Genomic DNA, 25,781 nt, shown 5'->3' on the forward strand with positions numbered 1-25,781 from the left:
TTTACGTTGTTCTCAAATAGTCCAGCGATCTCCCGTAAAAAAGATTCTCTCCAAAAATTTTACAGATCCAAACCTGGAACCAATTGATCAGTTTCTATTGTAGCAATTTTACTTCCACTTCAGTAATTCAAGATAGTTTGCAACAGCTAGATAACGACTAGCCTTTATTAAGAAATATAAAGAACTTCATTTAGTTTCAGAAGACATTATATTATTTTAAGAAGTTAAAAAAAATCAAAACAAAACAACAATAAAGTATTGAACTTACTACTTTTGGATTGTTACACGCAAAAAGATATTGAAAACAACAATTGTTATGACAACAAATTTATTTTTGCTTTTATTTGTTTTTTAAGTTTATTCAATTCTTGTATTTAATGTATGATTTATATTTTTGTTAGTTTAGTGCCTTGAAATGTTATTATTTTGATTGTGTATTTTATTTATTTAAATTTATAAACGAAAACAAAGATCTTTGAAGTTTATTCAAATCAAAATTAAGTCTACCGAATTTTTACGACATATACCGAAAAGTGACGAGTTAATCCACGGAAATTCCATTTGAGCAACCGGCAACGTAGCAAAAGTGTAATCGATAATATATAGTAGCCCGATTTTATACCATTTTTGTACCGAGAAATATTTGAAGTGACAGTTGTGTTAAATGTATTTTTTTTACATAAAAGTTTGTTTTAAAATGTGTCATACGTATTCTCCATTCGTGTTCCACCTGCCACAAAATTTTGCGTATACCTGTGATCTAGAAAATGAGAGAGAGACACTAATAAAGAAGAAATTTCCGAAAAAGAAAAAAACGCAGGCAGAAAAAATAAAGAACGAATTGGTAAGAAGTCTCTTTATAGTTAATATCGCCCGTATTGGGAAAATTCTGTTAAGCATGATTTTAGTTACAAATGTATACAGAAAAACTATGGTTGACTGATAATGACTGATAATTTTTACTTTTTTTTTTTTTACAGTCGGAAGATAAGCAATTAGACAAAGAATTAAACCGTCGTGTGGACACCTTACAGGTAAATACATTTCAAACATCTTTTTATTTTTCGTTTATCCGCTCCAACAACTTGATGACGTCATTTCATTTTTAATTATGTTACCAGAACATCTCCAACCACACCAGTTGAAGAATCACTGACCAACCCCACTGATCAGCACCCTTGCCTCAATCGAGCGGACTTCCAACAAGGAAAACATCGAACCCAAACACCCCAAACCCTTCGCGGAAGAAGAACCCTGACTCCCTGAAGTCCGTCAAAAACGCAAGGTTTTCAAGAAAGCTTCCAAACACATCGCACGTCAGAGCCCTGCCTTGATGCACATCAGCACAACAGCCTGGATGCCAATGCTGACGTCGCGGTCGAACTTGAAGCCACAGAGCGCGAGGCGAGGACGAGAAGCACGAAAACGGTGAGTTTAATACACAAGATCGCTATATGTTTTCTATTAACTTGCAGGAAACGCAACGAGACGAAATCGAGGAGCCACTCCACCGACGGGAGTCTGGGATGACAACGTCGGCATCCAGTGCTGTTGTGCTGATGTTCACCCACGCAAGCGTCTGTCGGGCTATGTGCTAGGTTGCTTTTTTGAAAGCTTTTCGTTTTGGGCGGGCTCCGGGGGTCAGGGATCTTCGTCAACGTAGGGTTTGGATGTATTGAGTTCTATGTTTTCCTTGATGAAAGCCTGCTCGATTGAGGGATAGGTGGAGATCAGTGGGGTAAGTTGTTTTTTTCGTCTGAAGCGGGGCTTCATTTTTCGCCCAGTGGGCGAAAGGCGAACGTGTGCTTCAGGCGAAAACAAAAAAAAAATGAAAAGTAAGAACTCAGCACAACAGCAGCTGGAAGCACAGAATCCTAAGGATAATCTGTGATAATATCTTCTTATGGATGCAAGAGATTGTTGAGGTGTTCAAGCTCGAACCACTGGACTTCGAGACCACGACGAGATGGCGGAAGTTCAAAATGATGATTTTAAACTGTGATTTTTGAAAATTTATTGTGATGTTATTTTTGTAATATACAAGTATCAATATACTTTTTCCAATAAAATCTTGTTCTTACTTTATTTAATCGTGGAGTGAGATGAGGAACAAAATGAGACATCAAAGTGACAAAAACACTACTTGTTGATTTTTTGTTTAGGCAGTGGCGGCGTCCGTGCCAGTGGCAGCGTCCGTGCCAGTGGCAGCGTTTAATAAGGGGCTCCGGGTTTTTGATAGTGAAGTGAAAATGATTAATAAAATATTTGTATACTTTATTGTAAACAAATCATATACAACTCTCCCTACGCTACAAATAATATTAACATTTGCGAATTAAGATAAAGTTAAAATAAATAAAATGTATAATACACTCCGAATAAAAATACACAGCAAATCCACAATGAGGTGTCAACAACGTCAACATGTTTGTATAAAAATTTTCTTAATTTTACATAGAGATCACAGACATTTTTGAAAGTTACTTAAACATAGTGTTAACCTGTTAACAAGTTATTAACAAAAAAAAATCGAGGGTCTTGATGTTGAAGATATGTTCCCATAATGGACGATAGCAAATGACTTAAAGGTGCACAATGTCGGTCCGAACACCTACACACAAACACACACAAATCTCTTTAAAGCAGACAAAATGAACCCTTAAGTACACACTAAAATTGCTAAATTCAAAACCCTTATAACAATAAATATATCAGCCAATATTGAGTTATTTTGATTTTAACAGTATTAAAGACGGGTTAAAGAATAGAAAAGTATTGCCTAATTTTAAATTGACCCGTTATTTAAAGAGGGCGGCAAGTTGCGCGATCATGTGTTCTTGAGCAAGAGCGGCGAGTTCTTTAACCCACTCATCCAACAAAACGGCACACAATGCCACGTGTTGCTCTTCGTTAAACTTAGGGTAAATTAAATTGCATTGATACTCTTCGGTGGGTACTAACGCGACCCCGTTTTCGGCAACTTGGCTCGGCCTGCGTCCAAACATGCTCGTAATGGAAGGTAAATTTAAGCTCCTGCGTTTCGGGCCGTTCCGCTGGAACGGCTCGGGCTCGACGTTAAACGAAGACGACTTTTCTAGAGTGTTTCTTCGGGCGTTTATCAGCCGGGTCTCCCTATCGACGAGGAAGTCTCTCGCAGCTTTTATCAAGCTGCCGCTATCGGCCCGCCTACTCATATATTCGTCGATACTTTGTTTCAGCGAACCAATAATCTAAACAAATAGTAATAAAAATATAATGAAATAAGATAAGTGCTGACTCACTTGAAATAATGATGGCACGTTTGGCTGTAACACTAAACTGTCGTCTAAAAGATAGGTCCTTAGGAGAGGTTGTGGGTATACAGCTAACCTCGAAATTAACCCTGTCACGTGTAAATTTATATAGAATGAGTTCGACAAGAAGTTTTTAAGCTTCTCGAGAAGAAGAGTGAGAAAAGGTCCAGCACTACCGGAACTGTTTAACTGATCACTGTTATCTACAAAAGAAGGATTGTGTTTTCGGATCTTGTTTGAAGAGATTTGCCATATTGGAGTCTCTTCGCTCGAATCTTCGATTTTGATTTTTAAACTTTCGTAGCCGCTGCTTTCGCCCAGAGACGAGAGACTATTGCAGTTTTCTTCTACAAGCATTTGGTTAGTTGTGGTTACAGACTTCTCGATCCTTACCGGTAATCGTAGGGTCTTGGACGATTTCGTCACACCCGGTATACGAATTATTCCAAGATGTACATGCCGCTTGGCAGCTAGAAATTTTATTCCTTGCGTCGTATAAATAGGCATGGTACTTCCCACACAGACTCTGCTGTCCACCATAATGATTCCAATGGATGTCGCTTCTGGGTGAGCTCGGCAACTCGCAACAGCTCGGTGCTAGGTTCAGCAATTTTTCGAAATTCTGACAATGCGGATCCAACGGCAATAATAATCTCCTTTGTGACAACATCAAGTGCAAACACGGTTGTAAATGTTGAAAAACCAACTCGAGCATCATATCCTCGCAGTTTAAGTGAACCATAGTTTCGAACAACGACAGAGAAACCAAACACAGCTCGCGGTCCGAGTGTACTCGTTGTATTAAAATATCCAGAAGTCTATGACCGTCGTATTCCATATTAATCAAAAATTTTAATAGCGCGTATAGAAGGCCCGGTTGCGTAACTGTGCGTAAAATTAATTCCAAATAAGCAGTAGCCGCAACCTGTTCGTTTACATTAGTTTGCAAAAGAGCGGGACCTAAAACGGGTATCAAAAACCCCCGAAAAAGAAACTCCTGTAGTTGTCTCCTAATCATAGGATGCGCGACTTGTGCTACCGCGTTACTAAACTCTAGTGACGTCACAAATGTCGATAAACCTTTTATATCGTTAACGTCGTCGGGAGTTAACCGTCGCCAATCAGGTACTTGGATATCGTCTAAAATATTTGGTAACAAAGAATATAAGCCATTTAAACCACTCGCCGCCAACACGGCAAAATTCGAACGTTCAACTATGTAAGTCGCCACTTCTTTGTTCTTTTTAGACAACGACATGCACAATAGCAGACCATCTCGAGCACGCATCCCTATCGAGTCCTCACGATGGACGAACGGGATAAGTAAAATAAAAATGATAAACCTGAAAAACGACTTAAATTAAGTCGAGTCACTAAAAACCACAAACGCTTCAGCGCAGATTGTACTTTACCTTGTGTTATTCTCACTCCTCTGGAAAAAAAGATCTATTAAGTCTATATTCTGCATCAACAGCGCACACAACTGATTCAACAGATCTACTAGCAGTTTTTCGATATCTTTGGAAAACAGTTCGTCTTTACAAGAGTTGAGGAGTTTCAACATTGGCCTGAGAAACGGTTCATGGACTAAGAGAACGTGGCGCGACCTGCTAATTAAAACTTCGTATAATTTTAGCTGTTCGCATCGGACGGCATCCTTAAATCTGCAACAGGACGATTAGTTGTACACTGCGGTCCAGGAAAAGTCGGAAAAGTGCGTTTCACCATTCTATTGAAGTTCACAAACAAATGTATATAAATTGTGTTTTAAGTGTCCAATGCGCGCGCACTTCATTACAAAATTTTATTATAAAGTTTTTGCAAAGTACGATTTTGAGTTCGGAATTATTTAGGTCAGGTTAGGTCATTATCTACCAAGAGCACGTCATTTTGAATCTTATTGTCATAAATATACAGTTGACTAAAAAGTGAATTAGGGTTGGCTGCCTCTTTTAAACATTTTTTTAGAAAAGTAAATTTAAAATGATTCAGTTAAATTGATAGGTATGTGAAAATAATTTCCTTTAATTTCGGATTATTACACATTAATGCTCAGTAGTAAAATGTCTATAAAATCACACTAAACACCATAAAAAAGCACTTAATACAACTGCATTTGTAGGAGTATAGTAATGGATATCGAGTACGAACATTTTTAGTTTATTTTTTTTTTTTTTGTAATCATGGCTTTGCTGATTTGTGTTCTTAATGCCAAACTAAATATGCTAAAACACCCTTAGATTTCGTATCTCTTTCACGCATAGTTTGTTCATTTATTAGAGATGCGTTGGCACCACATGGTACATTGAAAATGCAAGCAGAATTTTAATTTACGTGGAAAAAGAAAGTTTGGTTGTCACGGCTCAACAAAGAATGTTGGAACATAACCTAGGACTTTTACTGATTGGAGAGTAGCTCTTGTATAAATGAGTAATAGTGTCGTTTACGGGTGACCTTGATTAACAAGATTACTCGCTCTGCATAATATTAAATTTTATATAAAAATATTTTTACTTTATTTAATTCTGGGGGCTTTCAAGATTTAATAGAATGATCAAACGTCACTTGAAGGGGTCAATTTTCCTGGACCCGAAACGGGTTAATTAATTTGGTATCGCGGAAGCTTTGGAAAACTAAATTATGTTTAATAATAAAGTAACTTGACTGTGTTACTTTGAAAGGGTCATTCCCAACCTCGATTTATAATCACATCAATCACCAAGAAGTAGAATTTGATTTAGATAAGTGAACGACTTACGTCTGCGTTACGCTACAGGTGTAAAAACCACGAAAATGTTGTAATAAGTCCCAGTTGGAAACAAAATACTAGATATGAAATCTGATGGTTTTGGGCCGTTTTCCAAAGCTCCCCACGCGAGATTCTCAAAATACATACTTCCCAGCGCGGACGCCCCATTCAAACAACTTATCTAGAATATTTTCCCCCAGCATGTACTCCAGGCATTGGGAGGTCGACGAAATGGGTACTCTCAGCTGATCGATCTTTTTGACGTCGTACAAGAGAAGAGTGACCATTTGCTCCAGATGATTTACGACTCCAAGAACATCGTCGTTTCTGGGCATTTGCTGAAATTTTGACATTGACAAGAGACATAACCTAACTTTCATAACTAAACAAAGCAAACCTGCGCTCGATTTATTATCTTTAGAGCTTGATGCCAGTGCTCCTTGAAGCTGTCGTAGCAGGCCTGCGGATCACATTCTTCCTCGGTACTGCTCATCAGAGCCCTAGTCTGTGGCTTTGAGAGGATGTTGTACTTGCTCAGCCAGTCCATCTCGCTGCGTCTATTTACCTCTTCGAAATGGCATATTGCTCATACTCCGCGAGGTCCCAATTAAGCACACAAACGCAATTGTTACTTATCTCATTTTAATACACTCATTTATAAGGCTGATAACGCTAATGCTGGTATTTAGACATATGTGGCTGACAGTGACAGTGACAACTTTCCCTGGTTTGAGGATACACTAGATGTAGATGCGCAGCGCATAGATCAAAGGTGATAAAAATCGTAATCTATCTAAATTCTTCAAGAATGCGACCGAATGTGATTTTGGGGGGAAAGGGGGCTACAATAACAACGCACTTATCAAAAGAAAACAAAAATAAATATAGAAAGTGAAATAAATGACATTTATAATAATAATAATAATAATAATAAATTTTAATCATGTTTTATGCGGTATAGATTACGTTTGACTATAATCAAAACAGATTTGAGCGTTTCGGTGATATATAAATAGTTTATAATGTACTAAAATCTTATAATTGTTGTTTAGTGTTGATTGATGTTTATGACCGCGCTAACTTTCGGGTGTATTTTTAGTTGCATATTCGCAAGGGGTAGTATTAATAACTGCCGTGACAAATATCCACTCTGGTAACAATAACGTAGCCGAGAAAGTCACAATTATGTAATTGTTCAACTTTTGACCATCTTAACACGATATGAACACCTATAAATTTGACTCTGACTACTAAAGAGCACAATTAACCTTAATATTATGCACATATTTATAAACAATTTTGAATTAACACATAATTTATTTTAATAGTGTTATGCTATACGTCACTTGGTAAAATTAATAAGCCAGATTTATGATATATTATTAATTAATATCGTTAGTGATAAGGTGCTGATTTAAATTTTTTTATCAAAGTGTTGTCACTATCGGAATTTATCGTTCAGAATGATTTATTTATCGTAAACAGAATATTTTTACTGAACCGCTTGAAGAGAGTTTTCGTTGGCTACCTACCTGCTCGATCTAAACTATCCCTTATGATTACCTAGAAATTCAGAGAGCGTCAGTCGCAACACCACGTAAAATTAGCGGTAACGAGTGGAACGCAAAGTTCTAGTTCGCGTTGCTCGCTTAGAACCAGCACGCATCAGATCATTTGACCTTGAAGACTAAAGGAACATTGGATTAGAAAGAAACACGATTTTTGTTAAATATTTAATCACTTACAACATAATATACATAAACTAAGGAATGTAATAGTCTCTTTTTTCATTAACCTAGAAAATTTGTACATCTTCTTTTACTAAAACCTGTAATTTTCCCTCTGTATTGACTGCCACATAAAAAAAATAATAATAGGCACTATAAAAGGCAACATGATACATTTTAGACCTACAGTTCACAGCCAAACAGATTGAAATAATTTTATAATTTTAAAACTTTAAACTAAATCACTTATAGACAGAGTTATTTACAATCGCATTTTTACATATAGATATATCTAAAATTAGCAACAGAACAACAAAGACAAAACTATTCTATACCAAAGAGTTTAACCGGCATGAAAACTTCCCCAACAAAAAAAAAAAAAAATGTAAGTAACTCGTGCGAACAAAAAGCGGAACGACCTGTAACGTGTCTATGGCTCCTTGGTACAGAAAAGTGCAAAAATAACGGTACTGATTTTTCCGTATAAAACTTTTAATTCCGACTACTTTAATACTTCACAATACTGCAAAACATGTTTCCTCATAAGTGTAAGTTATGTCGTATGCCTCTAGTGAGTATCACAAAAAAAAAACACAAGTTCCACAGTCATATATACATAAAATTACGAATAAAACATTAAAAACGTAAATAAAACTTTACGTTACACAACATTGAGCGTGAGTTTGCTGCCATTTTGATAGAGTAATGTCATGGAAAATTTTCTAATGGCTTTCAAAACACCGAAACCGATCCCATCTGCAGGTACAAGTAACAAAAATCCGCACTACTTAAATGTAAGTCTTCTTTATTTTCTGCAACGTTCCATCACTAGAAATGTTCAGATCTTTTCCGACATCTAGATTGTCTTTTTTCGGGGGCGGCGAACTACTCGATACGTTCACGACTAAATTTACCGCTTTATTCGCTCTCGGCGTCAAGTACCCCGTCTGGTTGGCGCTTAACCTGGAAGATACAAGTTCCAAAAACGTCTCAAGTAACAGGAGAGTCGTACCTTTCTAGATGATTGTGTTGCTCAATGAAAGGAGCCTCTGGATACTGCGAATGCGAATGAAACTTCTGGGAAAATAAATACCCGGCTATGAAACCAAGAAGAAGACCCACGATGCTTACTACTACTACTACAATATGCAAAGTCCCGGCCGTATATATAACCAGTTGTTGGCGAACGGCGCATCCACCTATACTGTTTTCGTCCAGAGGGTCACACTCGGGATCTTCGTCCGTCCGGATCACCGGATCAGTCGAATCGAGGTCCTTATCGTCGAGCGAATTGGTCTGGATCTCCTTCTTTTCCTCCGCGTCGGACTTACTTTTGATCACAGTCTTTTTGTCTGCAAAAAAACGGTAAAGTCAGCGAGAAGCTTGTTTGCGTTTTCCGCGGGAAGGCATAAATCGGGTAAAAGAAAAAATTCCCCTTGCTAGTGAAATTATGTACCTGATTGCGGCGACCAGCATTTGTTGACGTCTCCTCGAGGTACATCCTGTATTAAGAAACGATAAGAAGTGACGGCGTCAATGCTGACACACGCGTTCTGTTTGGCATCCCATGCGCAATGCGGATCTTGCAGGCCGACGCACTCACTAAAAAAAAATTGATAACTCGTACGACGCAATCGGGTAATCCGTACCTGCAACGGGTTATACTCGAACAGTGGTTTAGGGTCGTCAGCCTGACTTCGTCTTTTCCAACCACAACGATTTTCCCATATCCCGGCGCTATCTTTAGCTGTTTCACAGCCGAACCGTGCGGAAGTACCGTATTTTCCGATATAACAATCGCCTTGGCGGTGTCTCCGTTCGGTATGTTGACCGCTTTTAGAACTTTTCCATCATCTGTAACACCAACGCATTAGGTGCCGCTATAGTAAACAAACAAACTCACTCACCTGTTCCGATATACAAGACATCTACGTATTTATTATTGGTAGTTTTGACTTGAGGATCGACGGTGATGGCCGTAAACCGATACTGTAAACTCACTCTGACCAAAACAGGTTTACCGAAAAACGCCGGGACGGCTTCTTCCATCAAGGAGTGTGTTTTGATGAAGTTGACGTTTTTGTCTGGAAGGATGCGACTGTCCCGAACGCATTGCCCGGGTCGAGGTTGAGGAACCATGTTTTCTGGTACCGGAAGCCAATTTGAGTTGATGTTCTCTTGCTGCTTGAAGCTACCTTCGAACGCTCTTAGAATGTCGTCCATGTGATAAGCACAGATGGCCGAGCCACCGATCGCGTTAATCGGAGTCGTAAGTATGCCATAAATTATTCTTTTAGATTCATCGGAATTATACTTTCCTTCTACTATATCACTTGTTGATTCTACGGGAGGTGATTAGAGGATCGATTTAGGTGAGAGGATGCGCTACTTACGGATTTCGTCGAAGTAGAAAGGGTATTCCCCCGGAATTGAACAGTTTAGGCGCGCTTTCAGAAACGATGTCCAACGGTCTCTGGACTGGTGCGGACCGCCTTTATCATCTTTGCAAACTCTGGCCACTCGAGAGTAGATGACCTGGAAGCCAGGAGTGAGAAACGGTCTTTTTCACGTACGCGCTTACTGACCTTTCCGCAATTCATATATTCAACAGCTGTTTCTCGGTAGAAGAAGAATATAAAATCTCCGTACGGTAACGAACTGACGAAGTTAGGCGCTAAAATTTCCTCGTTAGCGGTGTTTTAGTGTTGGCGGGTTTACTCACCGTTCAACTGTTTGAGATCAAAGAGTTCCGTTCGTTGGGGTTCTCGGTATATGAGGGGGTCACCCCCGGAGAAGTCAGCAACGGTGGCTGAAAATAATTGGCCGTTGTAGAAGACAGACGTGCTGTTGTGCTCTGGGTTATACGGACACAGCCCTATCCCCTCCACTTCTTTCTCGACTGAGTACTTTCCATCCTATAAGTAGTTACAATGTAGCGATAATTATTGTAACTGTATCAAACTGCAAGCTACCTTGGGGGCATAAGTTCTGCACAACGGTTTGTACGAATTGGTCCCGCAGACAACTAACTTCCCGGACTCTGAATGGTAAAGAATCCTAATGTAATTTTGGCAGTCGTCTTCAGTTTTCCCCTTCAGTATGCACAACTGGCCGTGTGCATCGGACGATGGCCAGTCGATTCTACCCTCCTTCCTTTCGTGGAAATCGTATATGCTTAAATTATATATCCTATTCCTACCACCTATTATAATAGAGTTGTCGTCTTGATTCAAGACAATAAAGTGGTCGGGGAAGGACGCATTCCCCGTAAAACTTATACTGGAGATAGATTTGAAGTTGTTCACTAGTTTGGAAGAGCCGTCTGGCAGCCAAGCGTGGCAAAACGCGATGAAACATATTGACCAAATCAAAATCTTCACCACATAACTACATTGTAAGATTAGTTGGAAGGCAAACATCTTCACGACTTCACGCGTTTGAAACGCGTTTCAAAGTTTCCTCTTCATCGTAGCCTCGCGGAGAATCTAAAACAAAAGACACAATCAGCTGGTGGAAGGAATACAAAAACACTAAGTATATACTCAAAAAGGGCGGTGGCGCGTGACTAAGAAACTTATAATTGGCTTCATTATTGCGAACGCGGTTACTTTCAAACTCGCCTTTTTGCATATCTTCAACATCAGAGTTTCTTAATCGATAGATGTCGCCTTTGCAAAGATCGCTTCAACTAGATTTCCCTCAAATTCATACCTTGAACTTTGTCGATTAATTAGAGATTTACATATTAATGATGACGTTTGCGTTCCGTGGTCTTTCTCACGATATTTAAGACAGTTTTTATAAATGTACGAAAACCGCTTTATGACTCATAAGCTGCAGTTTAAAAAATTAGAGACGTGGTCGTGGTCGTTACCTTTTCGAGCCGCTTGATACACGGCTCTACACAATAGTGTATTCACATCCAATTAAATAGTAAATTTAATGATGCAGTGTCACATCCTCTCGAACTGGCTTCGGGTGTATCGAACTTGGATTTACATCAGTTCCTAAGATCAATAGTTATTCGAAAATCGAACCTGTCACGTCTGCCAACTCAATAAAGTCGCTTGCCAAAACACGCAAGTCGGTCTAGACACCACATTCGCTAAATATACAACACAATGCACTTGCAACGACTACACGGAGAGATTTTTAATCTCAACCTTCATCAAAGTTACAGCACGGACAGGAAGTCCCTCGAGACCAAAAACCATACAAGGGGTGACCAATCCCGCATCAAAAATTAAACAAATCAACGCTTTCCACTAAATAAAGGACACAGTGATCCATTATAGTCGGCTCGAGTCGCACATCTGTGTGCAACTGCTCCATTGAACTCTCTGCGCTCGCACGAGATTAGCCCTGCGGGGTGCGGTTGACGTTTAAATTTTAAATGTAGCGCGTCGTCTATGAATTTTGCACAATTACGTCTAAATATGACGTTAATTGGCTGGTGGCTCGCCGTGTTTAATTATTGCAATATTAATAATAATAAAAGTTAAATGGATGGGTAAATCTGGGGAGGTATCTCGCGATTGCATGTATAATTTACGTAGTCCAGGGTTGCCAATCTTGCTGCATTGAATAATAAATAAATCAACACTTTCCATTAAACAAGGCGTATAATTAGAAAAATGTTCGTTAATTACAGAATTTATTCCTTACGTAAGAAACAACTATTTAATAAATTTATGGTCTTGGTCTAATGATTTTAGCAATGAATTTAGCGAAACTGTTTCGTCTGTTTACGCTTGTTACCTTTTCAATATTTCATAATTATGCAGTTTATGGTATAAGCGTTATTTTTTACCGTCGAAAAATTACGGTTAATAAATCAAAGTTTCACTATTTAAAGATCAAGTGGTACTTTTTTTTAAGAGTGATATTTTTTGTGTATCAAAATCTTTGTTCCATTGTGACCGACGGTGATCACCTTGAATTAACCCACCTTTTACTTTTTATAAATATAAAATAAATGACAACAACCAGCGACCTTAAGAAAATATTACCATGCATTATCAGGTTTTAATGATTTGTGTGCATTTCCAATGAGTCTAATTACGAAAACGTTTAACCACAATCGGCCCATGAGTGATTTATTTGGGTAAACAACGAGACCATGACTAAACAAATTACCAATTATCACCCATTACAATCTACAAGTTTCTGGTTGAAAAGAAAATATACCTAGCGGTTATTAAACTACCGTACGCCATATTTACGAGTGGCGTGTAAATTACAGATGGCGTTGTATGGAGTATATAGCACCGGTTAAAGCCTATACTGCCCAACCCAGACTGTAAATAAAATGCGTCCTACAACAAAGCTTTATTGTTTACTATTCTTCGGTCGCGTAACTGGAGTGTGGTTAGGGTTTGTGTGTTTTAATTAGCGATTTACATCAAAGGCGCTCTTGCCGGGACTGTACTAGGAAATAATAGCGCGAGGTCCAGGGTTCGACTGTAGTGGTGCACCACGTGGGAGCCGGCGACCGCATGAGTCTACTTACAAAGCGCTCTTATAATGAAAGAATCGAGTAGAACTAGATCTTCGCTGATAAATGATGTACAGTCGTCGCGAAAATCAAGTCTCCTCATTATAGTAGACGGCATAACCTGTTCTTGGCTCGATTCCGAACGAGATTAGTAGCAACGCTGCACACTACCAACACAGCTGCCACATCTTGTTACCCATTGGCCGAGCTAACACAATTTTTACACAAGCTACCCAACGCACAGGACAAAAGACACTGTCGTGTGCACGCTTACTTCCCCCCTTATAAGCTATATAACAATCCCTTCGATCATTTAACTCCGGATTCTCAAAAAGCGCTACAAAGCGGAAGGATTAAGAGAAAAACATTACCATTCATGATCATTAAATACACGTGACACAAAAAACGTGCTTCCTCCGTTTGAATCGGGTTTTTTACGTAAATGTTGGTAATACTATATTGTTAGCGAGCGAGATGTTAACTTCCGCTGTTCTCGTCAACAGGAAATTTACTGATTTGGCTTGATGTTTAGCAATAAAAATTACATTAAATTACATACATTAGATCCGATCTACGGATATGTACTTTTTCCATTAAAACGTACACTATACTATTGGTTATTTATAAAGTGCAGTCATGTCATCGAGTGATTAAGAGAAGTAACAAAACATCAAAGAGAAAATGAAAATTGTGTGTCTTTATAGTGCGAGCATTAGAACAATTGATTCGTTTTTTCCAATAAACACATTAGTCACAACACTTTATCTAGGTCAGGTTGGCACAACTGTACTCCCCCACCCTCGTACTGCAGGAAATCGCGAGGATGAGCAAAAGCGAGAAAAACCGAGCGCATTAAGCTGAAAAGTAATTAGTCACAAGGATTTAACGATCCGAACTGATGGACCAACAAAGAAAGTTCATCTTAAATAATGTCAGCGAAAGTTGTATGATTGGCAGATTTACGAAATCGACGCTGTCGCCTGTATTACGCCAGAACTGTTGACTTTTCTATACGCGAATTTTTATTTTGACAAACAACGCTGAATAAGTGCCAACTTGCAATGCACAATGTTGTTCTTGTAAATGATTTGCATGTTAATACTTTTGAATAATGGTGGCTGTCTCGTAGTCTTATATTATAATTTACGAACGCGCATAGGCCACAGACAGAATTGACAATTGATGACAGCCCAGAATGCAAATTAAGAACACGTACCTGTTTGCGATTCTAAAACACAAAGCGCCACCAGAGGGCGTACCGCACACTACAACCACCGTACAACCAACAGCTCAGCACGATTTTTCGTTTCAAAGGTACTACCTGGGAGTTATTAACACTTAAAAGACTCAAGACGTCCTACTGGAAAAAAATTATTAAACGTTTGACCCTACTTCTATGAGTAGCTTTACGAGAGGAAACATCACTCCAACACTTAAAACGTCGGTACCAATAGCAATAAATGACGAAAACTGACACACATAATTCCTTATATGCAACTTTTAAAATACGACCAATAATTTTCATCGAATTTATACAGCCCTCATGAAGAAGCGACCATTAAATGCACATAAAATGTTTCTTTCATAAGAACAAATTTATAGGTGACGTAGCCTCTCTGTTATTACGCAGATGCAATAAATTTGCACGAAGGAATATACTCACAAATGATCGTCCCGGTAATTGGTACTTGATGTACTGGCAAGTCTATGCGTTGGGTGGCAGATTCATGTATTATACGGAAAAACCATATGCAAAAAACATGTAAATTTAATATACGCAACAATAAACAATAAAGGTCACATATATCTAAAAAACATTAGACTGAAAGTACCAGGAAAGTGAAAAGAGAGCGAAATATATTACAGTCTCACTTAAGCTACGACAATCGTTCGCACGTCACCGAGACCTTGGCGAATTTTAAGAATAATATTTTTAGAGTACATTATCAAAATCTGTTAGATGACCTTTTCCAATAAGATATGGCCGAATTTCGCGCTTTTTACCACGTCGCGGTGATAAAAATGATTTTTCGTGGCCTGCAATTATTAAATAATAATGATGATGATATTTTATGATTTACAACGTATTCATGTACAATATTACGTACATACGACATCAAAATTCTGGTTAGCTGCAGGTACACCGCGCGCATTATGAATGTATGCGTGGTTGGCAGTCGAAATGGTGTTTTGGAGACTACAATAGTCGAAAAAGTGGTACCTACACAGCTTTTTTCCGAGAACCACTTTCCCTTTTTTAACTCACGATTAGTACCCATTGTGGGTTTATGGCGAGGGATGATTGCTCGTATAATTTAACGCCCACGCGAGCGGCGACTAAATTTATTGGATCTCTTTCTGTGTAAAGTATAGAATCCGCATCAGCGCGCTGAGGTGCAAGCATGAGCGTGGATGATCCTACTTTTACGTGACGTTTCTCGGAAATTTCGTCACGACAGAAATCGAGGTAAAACGAAGAGTGGCGGCACCGGGGTGCCGAGGTGGTCATAATGAGATGGCAGATGGTTGTAACGTATGACTAAGATCTCCGATCGTGATTGTTTTTCTCCGAATGAGTGATTAGCGGAATTGATTTCTGGGAGTCATCGGCTGGGTCTATGACGAAGAGACCGGTCACGATCTGTCAAAATCTCGTTAGTTTCAGGAGCGATGCCCGAGGTGATGTTCGAAAGCCATATAAGTTAGCATAGAGAGCGGTTCCCACCGGAAACTGAAGACATGTTTTATGTGGGCAGATAGCTGGATCGGTTATATCAGGTCGTCCGTGGGAGTTGGATAAGTGGTGCGAACTCCCTGAATTTACATAAATTACATTAATATAAAGTTCTGGGTTGTGAAGTAAGGCAGAACGTAGCGAGTACGTTTACCCGTTGAGCGTACTCGCCCGTAAACAAGTTGTAGTACTGGTTCAGTTAGAGTCGCTGACAAAGTGCGATCAAATTGAAGACGGTCAACTGCTTGAAGACAATACCTCTTGACGGTTTTACAACCGGGGACGGCTCGGATTACCAGCGAACATCAGAATCGAGAGATAAAAGAAGCCGGTCGATTTTTACAAGCTGGACGTTTGAATATTTATTCACAATTATGTTGGATAATGCTAGTTGCCACAACATTATTAGAGATAAAGCAATGTAAAACTTGGAAAGCATTTAAATATTGACTGGTTATAAATGTCAAGTAAGTGTGGGTTTAATAAGAAACAAAGAGCTCACGGCTACCGGCTAAACCCATTCTTCGACAATTATCGCCCGAGATAATTTAGATAATTTATTTTAAGAAATCGGTGCAGGTTCAAGCGCGAGCTTTGAATTATGATAAGCCATTCCATATGCAGATGATGCGCGCGGTACACGTGTCAGCGCCATGTTTAATGGCGGCTGTGGTTTAAAACGGTGCGAATCGTGAATCTACTGCGGAAGACTAATGCAGAGTTCAATGACAATCGGTAAACTTTTACGCCTGAACTAGATATGACCATGTATAGCGGTTACATGATTATTTTAATTTTGAAAGTAAAACCTTGGAACTGACTGGTCAGCCGTGCATACATGTGATATATCGTAGATATAGTCGTTGCTTAGAGACCGTAACGCTTTAATCACATATTTTCAACAATTACATTTTTTAAAAACATGCGACATGGCACAGAAACAATTTATTTACATAACAATCATTAACCACGTCGGGTTTTTCTAGTTTCGACATAAAAACGTTACACAAAAAAGATACCATCGCTAATCTGGTTAAGTGGAAGTACACGTTAACCATCAAATTGGAAATTTGAGTCTTCGACGTATTTTTGGGCCCCAGGACACCGACCAGCGCGCCATTATAATCAGGTTTTAGTTGCGACATAAAAAATCGCTTTAAACAAAACAGACACCATCAAATTACCATCACTAATTCAAATTAACTGGAAGTAACAGTACGAGCGCATTTTGTTTGACAATCATCATAAAATCAACTAATTATCATTCACTAAAAAGCGACAAAAATTAATTCTAAATTCATGTAAATCCTGTCCATTTAAAATCTTTTTAATGTGCTTGGCAAAAAATCTAAACAGGTGTCCAGATCCACGATAATGTTTTCTATCAACGGTTATCGACACCCAACAGTTTAAGCACCAATGACAAATCTTCAAAAATAAAGTCTACTAGATCTAAACATAGCACGTTAACTTGCGACGTTTGATTGAATAATTAGGGACAGTTGTGATCAATTATGCAATTTCCAGCATCACCACACATAATGGATTTTAAAAAAAGTGACGTAATCACCTTACTCTACGTTGCAGTTTCAAGGATTTGCTTTTCCTAGGAGAGTCAATAATGACTATAACCACTTCTAATTAAATAAAAAACACGTACGAGTGGTACGTGTCAGAATCTGCTCACAATACTCATAATTGTAGTTAAGCTTAGCTCTCACACAGACAACTTAATTAAATTAACTTACCTCCAATTAGAGCAGCCTTAAATTTGTGTCATTTTGCAAGAGGGGTCAACGTTTTGCACTTCATTGTTGCGGTCCAACGGGGGGGTCTCGACGTATTCGAAAACTAATTTAAATAGAGTTCGTGTGACAGGATGACGTGTTAAAAAACTATGACTAAATTTATTAGTTTTGGAGTTTTGTTCGTCTCTTGCGTGCCGTCGCGAGGATGATTACTAAAACAATTTTACTACGAACTCGCATACTAAATAGGAAAAATGACAATTTAAAAGTTAAGATAAATGTCGAGTCGTCCAGCATTTAATATGTCGTTATTTTAAATTAGCTTCAGTCAATAGGATAGCTGATTGGTCATAAAATAAATTTATAACTCACACAAATATAATTTAATATTTTTAAACGGCGATTGGGTTTGCTTAGCATTTATTAAATTACAACCACGACCATTAGAAACGTAGGTCAAATCACCGAATCGAACAAAGCGAGTGTTTTTGGTGGAAAAAACCGCCCCGCAGACAGACAGACATAAAAACAGGCAGCTCGCCAAAAATCGCTCCCCTCGAATCTCTCCCCGGCCGAGGCGGCCAAGACGTCGTGCAATTTAATTCCGAGAAAACGAGGACAAACAACGCGCCTCCGATTATGCAGTGCGCATTTATTTTGCTGAATCGAAAAATTCAAGCCGTTTCAGCTCGGCAATTTTATACCTGCTTAGACTAGAGACAATTAAGCAAAAGGTTATCAGTGTCATATTACATATATCCTTCGGCACGCGAGGTACTGCCTGACAAACTCACTCCGAATTTACGACTTCGGGGTAGATAACCCCAACATAAACATTTTCTTTCATAATTCAAGTCAACTTGTTGAAAATTTTGTCACATCAAGAGTTCTCACATCGACGATAAACACAACGACCCACTTTTCGTCTAGGACCACCCAGACTGCTGTATCAGTGGAAAAACGCAAAACGCGAACTATGGAAAACGACGTGACTAGCGTGAAAGAAGCAAATAACGAAAAATGAAGAGGAGAGAAAAATGGCCGAGTTAATTTACAAGAATTTTATGTAAATTCGGCTTTAGCGCATTTTTCTCGATTCGCGTTCATTCCAAGGTGACGAATAAATTTGCCAACTGTAGCTGCGCTAGACAAATCGTAATTTATGACCGAGATCGCTCACCGTTGGCTACTAATTTCTCTGACATTTTAGCATCTGTGATGAGACAAAAGTATGCATATTTGGACAGCGTAGAAATTCTGCATACGTAAAACGGAATTTTTGACATTTGCGGCGAATTTGGGTCAATACTCTCTTGTGAGGTCCGATCTCGAGGTGAATCGCATCATAGATTCGCGTCATGGGGGCTCTGATCTCTCGGAGGCGGCGTTAGATTGTGTTTTTATTATTGTAATCAGATATGTTAAATAGCGAAACTCTGGGCTTAGAGATCGCGAAAAAGACAAACCGATAGATACCGCTATAAAAGGAACGTATCTCTAATTTGCATTTGTAAGACAGCCTACATCTCCAATCTGAAATTATTGCTTGATGGTATTAGTTGCGTCGTAATTAAACCGGGAATATTTTTCATCTCATGATTACAGACTTTGGTGTAAATGAATCACTCGGTTTATCAAAGCGAATAGGATTTCATCGCAAAGCGCAATTTCAGAATTAGATTCAGCATCGTGGAAGACGGCTCAATACGACTTTCTATTATTCGCATCGCAATTAACCATTAAAATTTAAAATTAGAAATTTCAATCTTCATAAAACCATTTCAGCGGCTGCACGTCAACGGCTGACTCACCGACGTGATCGAAAAAGGGGCTCTAAATCCATTACATAAAATTCATCTACTTTTAGATCAGTTACGACCACCACATACTAATTTTTGCTGCCACAATTCTGCGTCTGACGCGAATTCGCTAGATCCTAAATATCCAGTCTTGTCCATCTTCAGATTCCAGCAGCTCCAATTATCATGGGGTTTAAAATCTGGCTGGCACGTACCGTTATTTAAATTTGCTTTGGGTTGAGGTTAGCAAAAAACCCATTATGTCACTCCGAACTACTACTACAGGTTGGCAACCCAGTGGTAGGAATCGTCATTTAGTCATCGTTACAACACTACCAGTCAGTCACGTAGGGTTACCAGAGACGCAACCGTATTGCGTAGACTTGTGCGTAACAGGGGTTGCGGGCGGTGCGAGCCGCGCTTTACTCGCCTGCAATTAAGCATTAAATTTTAAAGTTGGAAATTTGAGTCTTCTGAAAAGCTATTCGTCGTGAGTAAACACAAACCGAGGTAAAATATGGGACGTAAAGTACGCTAAAATGCATGACAGCACGCAATTTACTTTCCATGTAGTCTGGGTCCCCCGTGACATCAATACGAGGGTCGTCTGAGTGCACCCTTGTGTAGGGTCATCGGAGTGCAGTTGTGGGGCGAGCGCAACGAGTGTTGAAGAAACGTGATTTGATGGAAACAAAGCCCGCTATTTCCGTTACGAATGTAAAATCGCAATAATCGAACAATTTGTAAATGTGCCAAAGTGAGTCGCGTAATTTCCCCGGTGTTTGCATAAGCGTTCCAAGAACAGAAAACGGTCTAGATGGGATCAAGTGAACAATTCATAATTTTTACATTAGATTTGTATATTAGCTCTGGGCGTTTCGTGCATTCGTTTAATTCTATAGCCTCTGGACATACTTGTTATTCCATTTTAAATTTTCCCGTATCACGAAGTGGCTAATTAATCCTCAAGGATTACAAAAATATATATAACACGCCCATGATGATTATATACACGCATGTATTTCGCGTCTCTTTCTGCGTCTGCGGACGCCCGAACACGATGGGGCTCGTGCAGACGTTTTTCCTGGAACGGAGCTCAAAATTTGCGGCCTTGCGCTTTTTTTGCTCGGATTCGCTAAATTTACGCCGAGACGTCCCACATTTGACGCTGCTTAAAGAAATAAACAATTGCATTTGTCGCCGGTCGGATTTCTAGACTTCCCATTACGATTAGAAAATGATCTTAATTGACCGAGCACATCTGTGCCACCTACGTGGTTTTCCCTTACCTACACTCAATTGACACTCACAACCATGTTGGTTTAACGACTCTTTGTTGTCGGCAAAATGGACTCACAGACTTAGACTCACCCCGGAGTCCAATGGAACCTGACAAAAACCGTCATTAGAGGATTTGCGTGCCTATTATTATACGGTGAAATTCATGTGAACATTCTTGTTAAATCGTCGTGAAAACACCGTACACACTTCCGCCGATTTCCTAATTAACGAAATATGAAACAAACTTTCTATAGGGTACGGATTCATAATTACTAGCTAAATCAATTTGACGGTACGTGCTGAATGTTTGATGGCTTTGGCTTGTCTACAGTCAAACGCCAATTAAAAATCTGATCACGCACGCTTTTATTAATAATAACATTATTATTACATCACATGTAGTTTTGTTCCCAGCGTTCCTCAAAAGTTTTCGCCATCGCTTAATCGCCACTTGACCCAACAGGACACATAAATCCACCTCACAAATAACATCTCATTTTATTCGCCACCTTCGTGAATACCTGTAATTACTTTGAAAAGTTGGCATAAATTTCGTTAGCAATCTTCAAGTACCACCAGGCCTCGGCACGAATTACGAAAGACGTGTTTGCGACCTGGAATTAGCCAGAAATGGCATTTTCCGAGATTCTGGGCACTTGTAGGAGATATCACGTCTGCGACCGACGCAAATCACCACTTTCTGCCGTCTTGGTGTTACTATATCGCAATTTTTCTCCGATACCCTTTGAAATTGGGAGCCAAAACTCATTAGGAGAATTTACGCGATGTCGGGCCAGTGGCCTGGCAGATGTCGTCCGGATTGTGTGTATACTTACTTATACACACCGGGACATCTGTCTACTGGTGTCGCATGACGTCCGAAGGGTGCTTGAAGCAATCATTGCGTGTTTTTCCAAGTAATGAAGTTGGCACTACGTAATGAAGCGACGTCATAGCATTGTCTACTCGTTCACATGTTATTATAGCCATTGCGCAACATTAATTTTAGCCTTAGCATGAAAATGGTGTCCTTTCCCAATTTCAAAGAATTTTTATGTGAGTGCGCATAATTATAGGTGAGTGAAAGCTGCAAAGGTCGCGTTATTATTGTTTATTTAATATCGACATTTGCAATATACATAAATATTTATCAAACCGAGTTTTATTTGTTTTTAAATGCATTTTAATTTGTAACACTTTTAATGTAAAAGTGCTGATGGTAGGAGAAACGATTGCAAAATTTGTGAGTGAGTTTAGGAATATAGCCTTCGTTCTGGGGACTTTCGGCGAAAAAGTAGTTGCACAACTGCGCCGATATATACTTTCACGTCATTTTTATGTAAGTCTGATTAAAATGCACGCCTTAAGTAGATCATGCGTACTAGAGGCCTATAGTGGTTTTTGTGATTCCGCCAACGAGCCCGGCTGGCCTTTGATCGAATGACATCCAACACTTGTCGCACAATAAGGTGGACAAAATCCCACGCCGTAAACAGAGAGCGCACAACCTACATTCGATAATAGACTTGAAGACGACATTTACCATAAATCGACGCTCTCTTCGTAATTGTGAAGATGAGACTATTAACTGCTCTAGGCAAGCGATGTTACATCACGATCGGCACACCTCCACGTTCGTTTTGTTTAGTCCGATTCAACTTTTGCTGCATCTCTGTTTATCGATCTTCCTCTTGTCCATGCGACAAATGTCACCGCGTTATGCAGACGGTAGAGAGAAAAAGAATCAATTATCACCATGTTTTGGATGCACTTTAACCAAATGCCACCGAACTCGGTGAGGTATTAAGTTTATCATTGCCCCCAACTCTATTCCACTTCTTTAAATGTTAACCATTGATTTTTCCCTCGTAAACAATCAAAAGTTCAAGGAACCACCAAATCGAAAGACCTAAAACCGTAAACGTCTGCACGGTCGGGCTTTCAATACTTATCACGACTGAGCTGACATTTTATTAGTCTCATCATCCATCGTAAATGAGCAAAATTAATCTGAGAACCACACTCACATTTTGAGCGTTCAAAAAACCATAAAAACTTTATGGCGCCTTTAACCTTGAATGACTTTGATAATGCATAATCGATAAAAATAATTGTGCTTCGGATAGAATTTCCGCAACCACCACTTGGTGTCAATGGGATCAAGTGGGGCTAATTTCGAACGATTCGTGCGAAATCGATGAAAGCGGACACCGTTTTCGACTTTTTCTATTCCGATTTTATTAAAATATACAGCTCGGACGATTGTTGGGTTGCTATTGCACGCAGCGGGGAAGTCATACTGCCTACTTGAAAAGACCGGATTATAATAAAATTACTGTAAACGTCTGAAGCACTTGATTTACAGCAGCGCTTTTATAACCCAGACAGCGCTCCGTGGACAAAATCAGGATGTTTCGGACGTTTTTGATATACAAATTGTAGGTACACCACGCGCCTTCAAAACCGGCATTGTGTAATAGCTCCTACGAAACGAGGAGCACCGTCAACCCCCCAAGTGTTACTTGTTTTCAGCGCCACGCGGCGTGTGCCGGACTCGATATACAGGGTTTGATAATTATCATAATATTATCCTTGGGCGATTCTATTCTTTCTCATCCAAACCACCCAACATTTTTGGGGAAGTTTTGGTACTGCAAGTATACTTTGTTGTTTTAACCACAATTCAAAGGTACGTAATTGAATTACATGAGCTGGGAGCGGTATTGCGGCGGTGGTTCAAGTTACTGTAGTGCGAATGTTCGGTGCATGCAAAAGAAGCTCTTGAAACTGAAACCGAGTGTATCAGATTTGTTATTTGTCAGACCGACCTATGCGTATCCACATGGTTAGCGAAAAGGTGGGAATGTCGTGTTTTTATTTTGATTTTTTTTAAGGTGTGTAGTATTTTCATGACATAATGCGTCCGAGGCAAGGCTAATTTCCGTGCCCTCTGAATACGCAGACGTCTCTGGTGCAACCTCAATTCTATTTTTATTAATAGTTCAGAACGTCTGGATGCTGAAATTGTAAATTGACCACGTGGATATTTAATCCACTTGAGAATATTTTTGATTAGTGCTTGAAGCAATTGAAAAACTATGTATTTTTAACTCTCTGCATGAGTTAGATGCGTATAATAAAAGATTTTATTGGCCGGGGTCCATATATTTGTTCATTTAAAGCATGAAGTTGAAAAACAATGTGGATGTTTTCCGAAAATACGACGGAAACCGACGTCATAATCCTTGATGGAAACTGAGGAAAGCGATTTGGGCAAATATTTATTTTTGCCATAAAAATGGCGATTTCCTTGGAAAAAATTCCTTCCTGCTGTACATACCAATAAATGTTTTATTTCGGTCGTTCCATCAACAGCACAGCTGCTCTTTTTAATATTCTCGTTAATTTTGAGGGTAAACAATTTTACAATCTGGAAAGAAAGTTTGAGCTTAAGTGACGGACATAATTAAAAATACGAGTCTTCGAGGGGAGATTTATTTTTAAAAACTCATTCAACTGTCTGCACTATTTATATTTGATTTGAAGTTACAACTTACAACTTTCAGGTTGTGAAACGATTTAGGTTTTATTATATACAGACGGCGTTCGAGTTTATCAACGTTTCAGATCTGAAAGAAAAATTAGTCTGGCGCTAATTTCTCATAAACTGTCTCACTCGGAATTTCCTACATGTGCCACTTTCACGTTACGTTTATGCAAAAGAGAACGAATGCGGTAAACTGTGTTTTAGTTTTATTACTTTGATCTGTTATTACGCGGACGAAAGTAAAAAGGGGAAAAGTAGCCACAAGTCGTGACAGCGTGTTTTGTAAGCGCAATCAAGCAGCGGTTCACAAATCAAAGGGTAAAAATACAATAAATAGTAAATAGAATAAAGCCCGCTTTAGATCTACGTGGGTGCATGTACGCTAATTGAGGGCCTAATTGAACTGTCAAATTATCCTAGTTATCCCCTTAATGCGACCAAATTGAATTAAGCGTAGGGCAATTGAGACCGCAAACACAATACGAATTAAAGAAAAATATAAACTCACATCGAGGTTTGGACAACCAAGCCGAGGCTGAGAACACGCCGAAAAACTTATCCCAAAAACGAGACCACAAACATTTTAAAAACACTCAAAACGAGCGAGTTCACGCCACAAAGACACACACGAACTATCCATAAAACACCGAAATTGTCACAATACGGATTTGTGTACGAAACTTTAAATGTACAGTCGCTCCGTAAACAACGACGCTCCAAACAAACTAAACTTGATACTAACAAAGTTGGTAACACGCCGCTCTAGGCTACCTAGCGGGACAAGATCTACTGTTAAGTTGGCCTCTCTCGTGAACCGACTCGGCTTTACTCGTAACAACTTTCAAATCCACTCAACTGACCGCCACGAAGTCCACTTCCAGTACGTACCATTGATAAGTTTATTCATTGTTTCAGACACACTCCTATATGCGAGGGGGATTATTTTTCTTCAGTTTCAAACGCATGCCAGACGACAAAGAAACGCAATTTTTAGCGCTAAAGAAAAACGCTTTACGTAACGTAACGACCAGCGCCAACGACGATAACCGGGCCCCGATGTATTAAAAATATTATCTACAAATGTGGCGAGGACTAATCAAAATTTACTTGTCAACACATAATCACACACATAATATACTTTTTCTTTCTTACCATACTCCTCTAGACAATTTAATTTAAAATTGACACTGTTTTTGATTCTTCGCGTTTAATCAGTCGCAAACCTGACAGCAATACTTTCAACGATTCGAACCGTACACATAACAACTTTTGGCATTCCTCCCGAGTCCTACAATTTAGTTTCATGGTTGTTGGATTTATATCGTGCGTATGGAAGCAAATTGTAGGTGGAAATACGAGGAAAATTTAGATAAGTTTCATGTGTTTTTCATGATATCGTCTGATTTGCG

The 25,781-nt window shown here is 39.1% G+C and overlaps 2 protein-coding genes and 1 long non-coding RNA gene across 3 annotated transcripts; 1 reads left to right on the forward strand and 2 right to left on the reverse strand.

Annotated features, from left to right (window-relative positions):
• The first annotated feature begins 618 nt into the window (after positions 1-618).
• Positions 619-2,069, forward strand: LOC135141665 (uncharacterized). The gene is made up of 4 exons (XR_010282411.1): positions 619-844; positions 981-1,034; positions 1,122-1,428; positions 1,476-2,069. It is a non-coding gene; the product is annotated as an uncharacterized LOC135141665 (long non-coding RNA).
• A 184-nt stretch (positions 2,070-2,253) lies between these two features.
• Positions 2,254-6,783, reverse strand: LOC135141374 (FHIP family protein AGAP011705). The gene is made up of 6 exons (XM_064072431.1): positions 6,440-6,783; positions 6,190-6,380; positions 4,706-4,957; positions 3,687-4,636; positions 3,282-3,640; positions 2,254-3,230 (listed from the first exon to the last, which is right to left on the reverse strand). The coding sequence occupies exons 1-6, from the start codon at positions 6,587-6,589 to the stop codon at positions 2,799-2,801; spliced, it is 2,334 nt and encodes a 777-aa protein (XP_063928501.1). The 5' UTR covers positions 6,590-6,783; the 3' UTR covers positions 2,254-2,798.
• Positions 6,784-8,475: 1,692 nt separating this feature from the next.
• On the reverse strand, positions 8,476-25,187 carry LOC135141435 (semaphorin-1A-like). The gene is made up of 10 exons (XM_064072528.1): positions 24,881-25,187; positions 10,742-11,254; positions 10,492-10,684; positions 10,355-10,443; positions 10,163-10,304; positions 9,677-10,111; positions 9,419-9,623; positions 9,226-9,371; positions 8,782-9,121; positions 8,476-8,732 (listed from the first exon to the last, which is right to left on the reverse strand). Exons 2-10 carry the CDS (start codon positions 11,186-11,188, stop codon positions 8,558-8,560), a joined length of 2,172 nt encoding a protein of 723 aa, XP_063928598.1. The 5' UTR covers positions 11,189-11,254; positions 24,881-25,187; the 3' UTR covers positions 8,476-8,557.
• Positions 25,188-25,781: the final 594 nt, after the last annotated feature.

The sequence above is a fragment of the Zophobas morio genome, unplaced genomic scaffold, assembly GCF_036711695.1.
Source record: "Zophobas morio isolate AGI-343-1 ecotype UQ-CSIRO unplaced genomic scaffold, CSIRO_AGI_Zmor_V1 ptg000044l, whole genome shotgun sequence".
NCBI lineage: Eukaryota > Metazoa > Arthropoda > Insecta > Coleoptera > Tenebrionidae > Zophobas > Zophobas morio.

Excerpts from the sequence above, each read along its gene's own strand:
- LOC135141374 (XM_064072431.1), bottom strand. The coding sequence starts at position 6,589 with ATGGACTGGCTGAGCAAGTACAACATCCTCTCAAAGCCACAGACTAGG. Across the intron at positions 6,381-6,439 it reads AGATAATAAATCGAGCGCAG|CAAATGCCCAGAAACGACGA; the intron begins GTTTGCTTTGTT and ends TCAAAATTTCAG. Across the intron at positions 4,637-4,705 it reads AGGAGTGAGAATAACACAAG|GTTTATCATTTTTATTTTAC; the intron begins GTAAAGTACAAT and ends GTCGTTTTTCAG.
- LOC135141435 (XM_064072528.1), bottom strand. The coding sequence starts at position 11,188 with ATGTTTGCCTTCCAACTAATCTTACAATGTAGTTATGTGGTGAAGATT. Across the intron at positions 10,685-10,741 it reads GCAGAACTTATGCCCCCAAG|GATGGAAAGTACTCAGTCGA; the intron begins GTAGCTTGCAGT and ends AACTACTTATAG. Across the intron at positions 8,733-8,781 it reads CAACACAATCATCTAGAAAG|GTTAAGCGCCAACCAGACGG; the intron begins GTACGACTCTCC and ends TGTATCTTCCAG.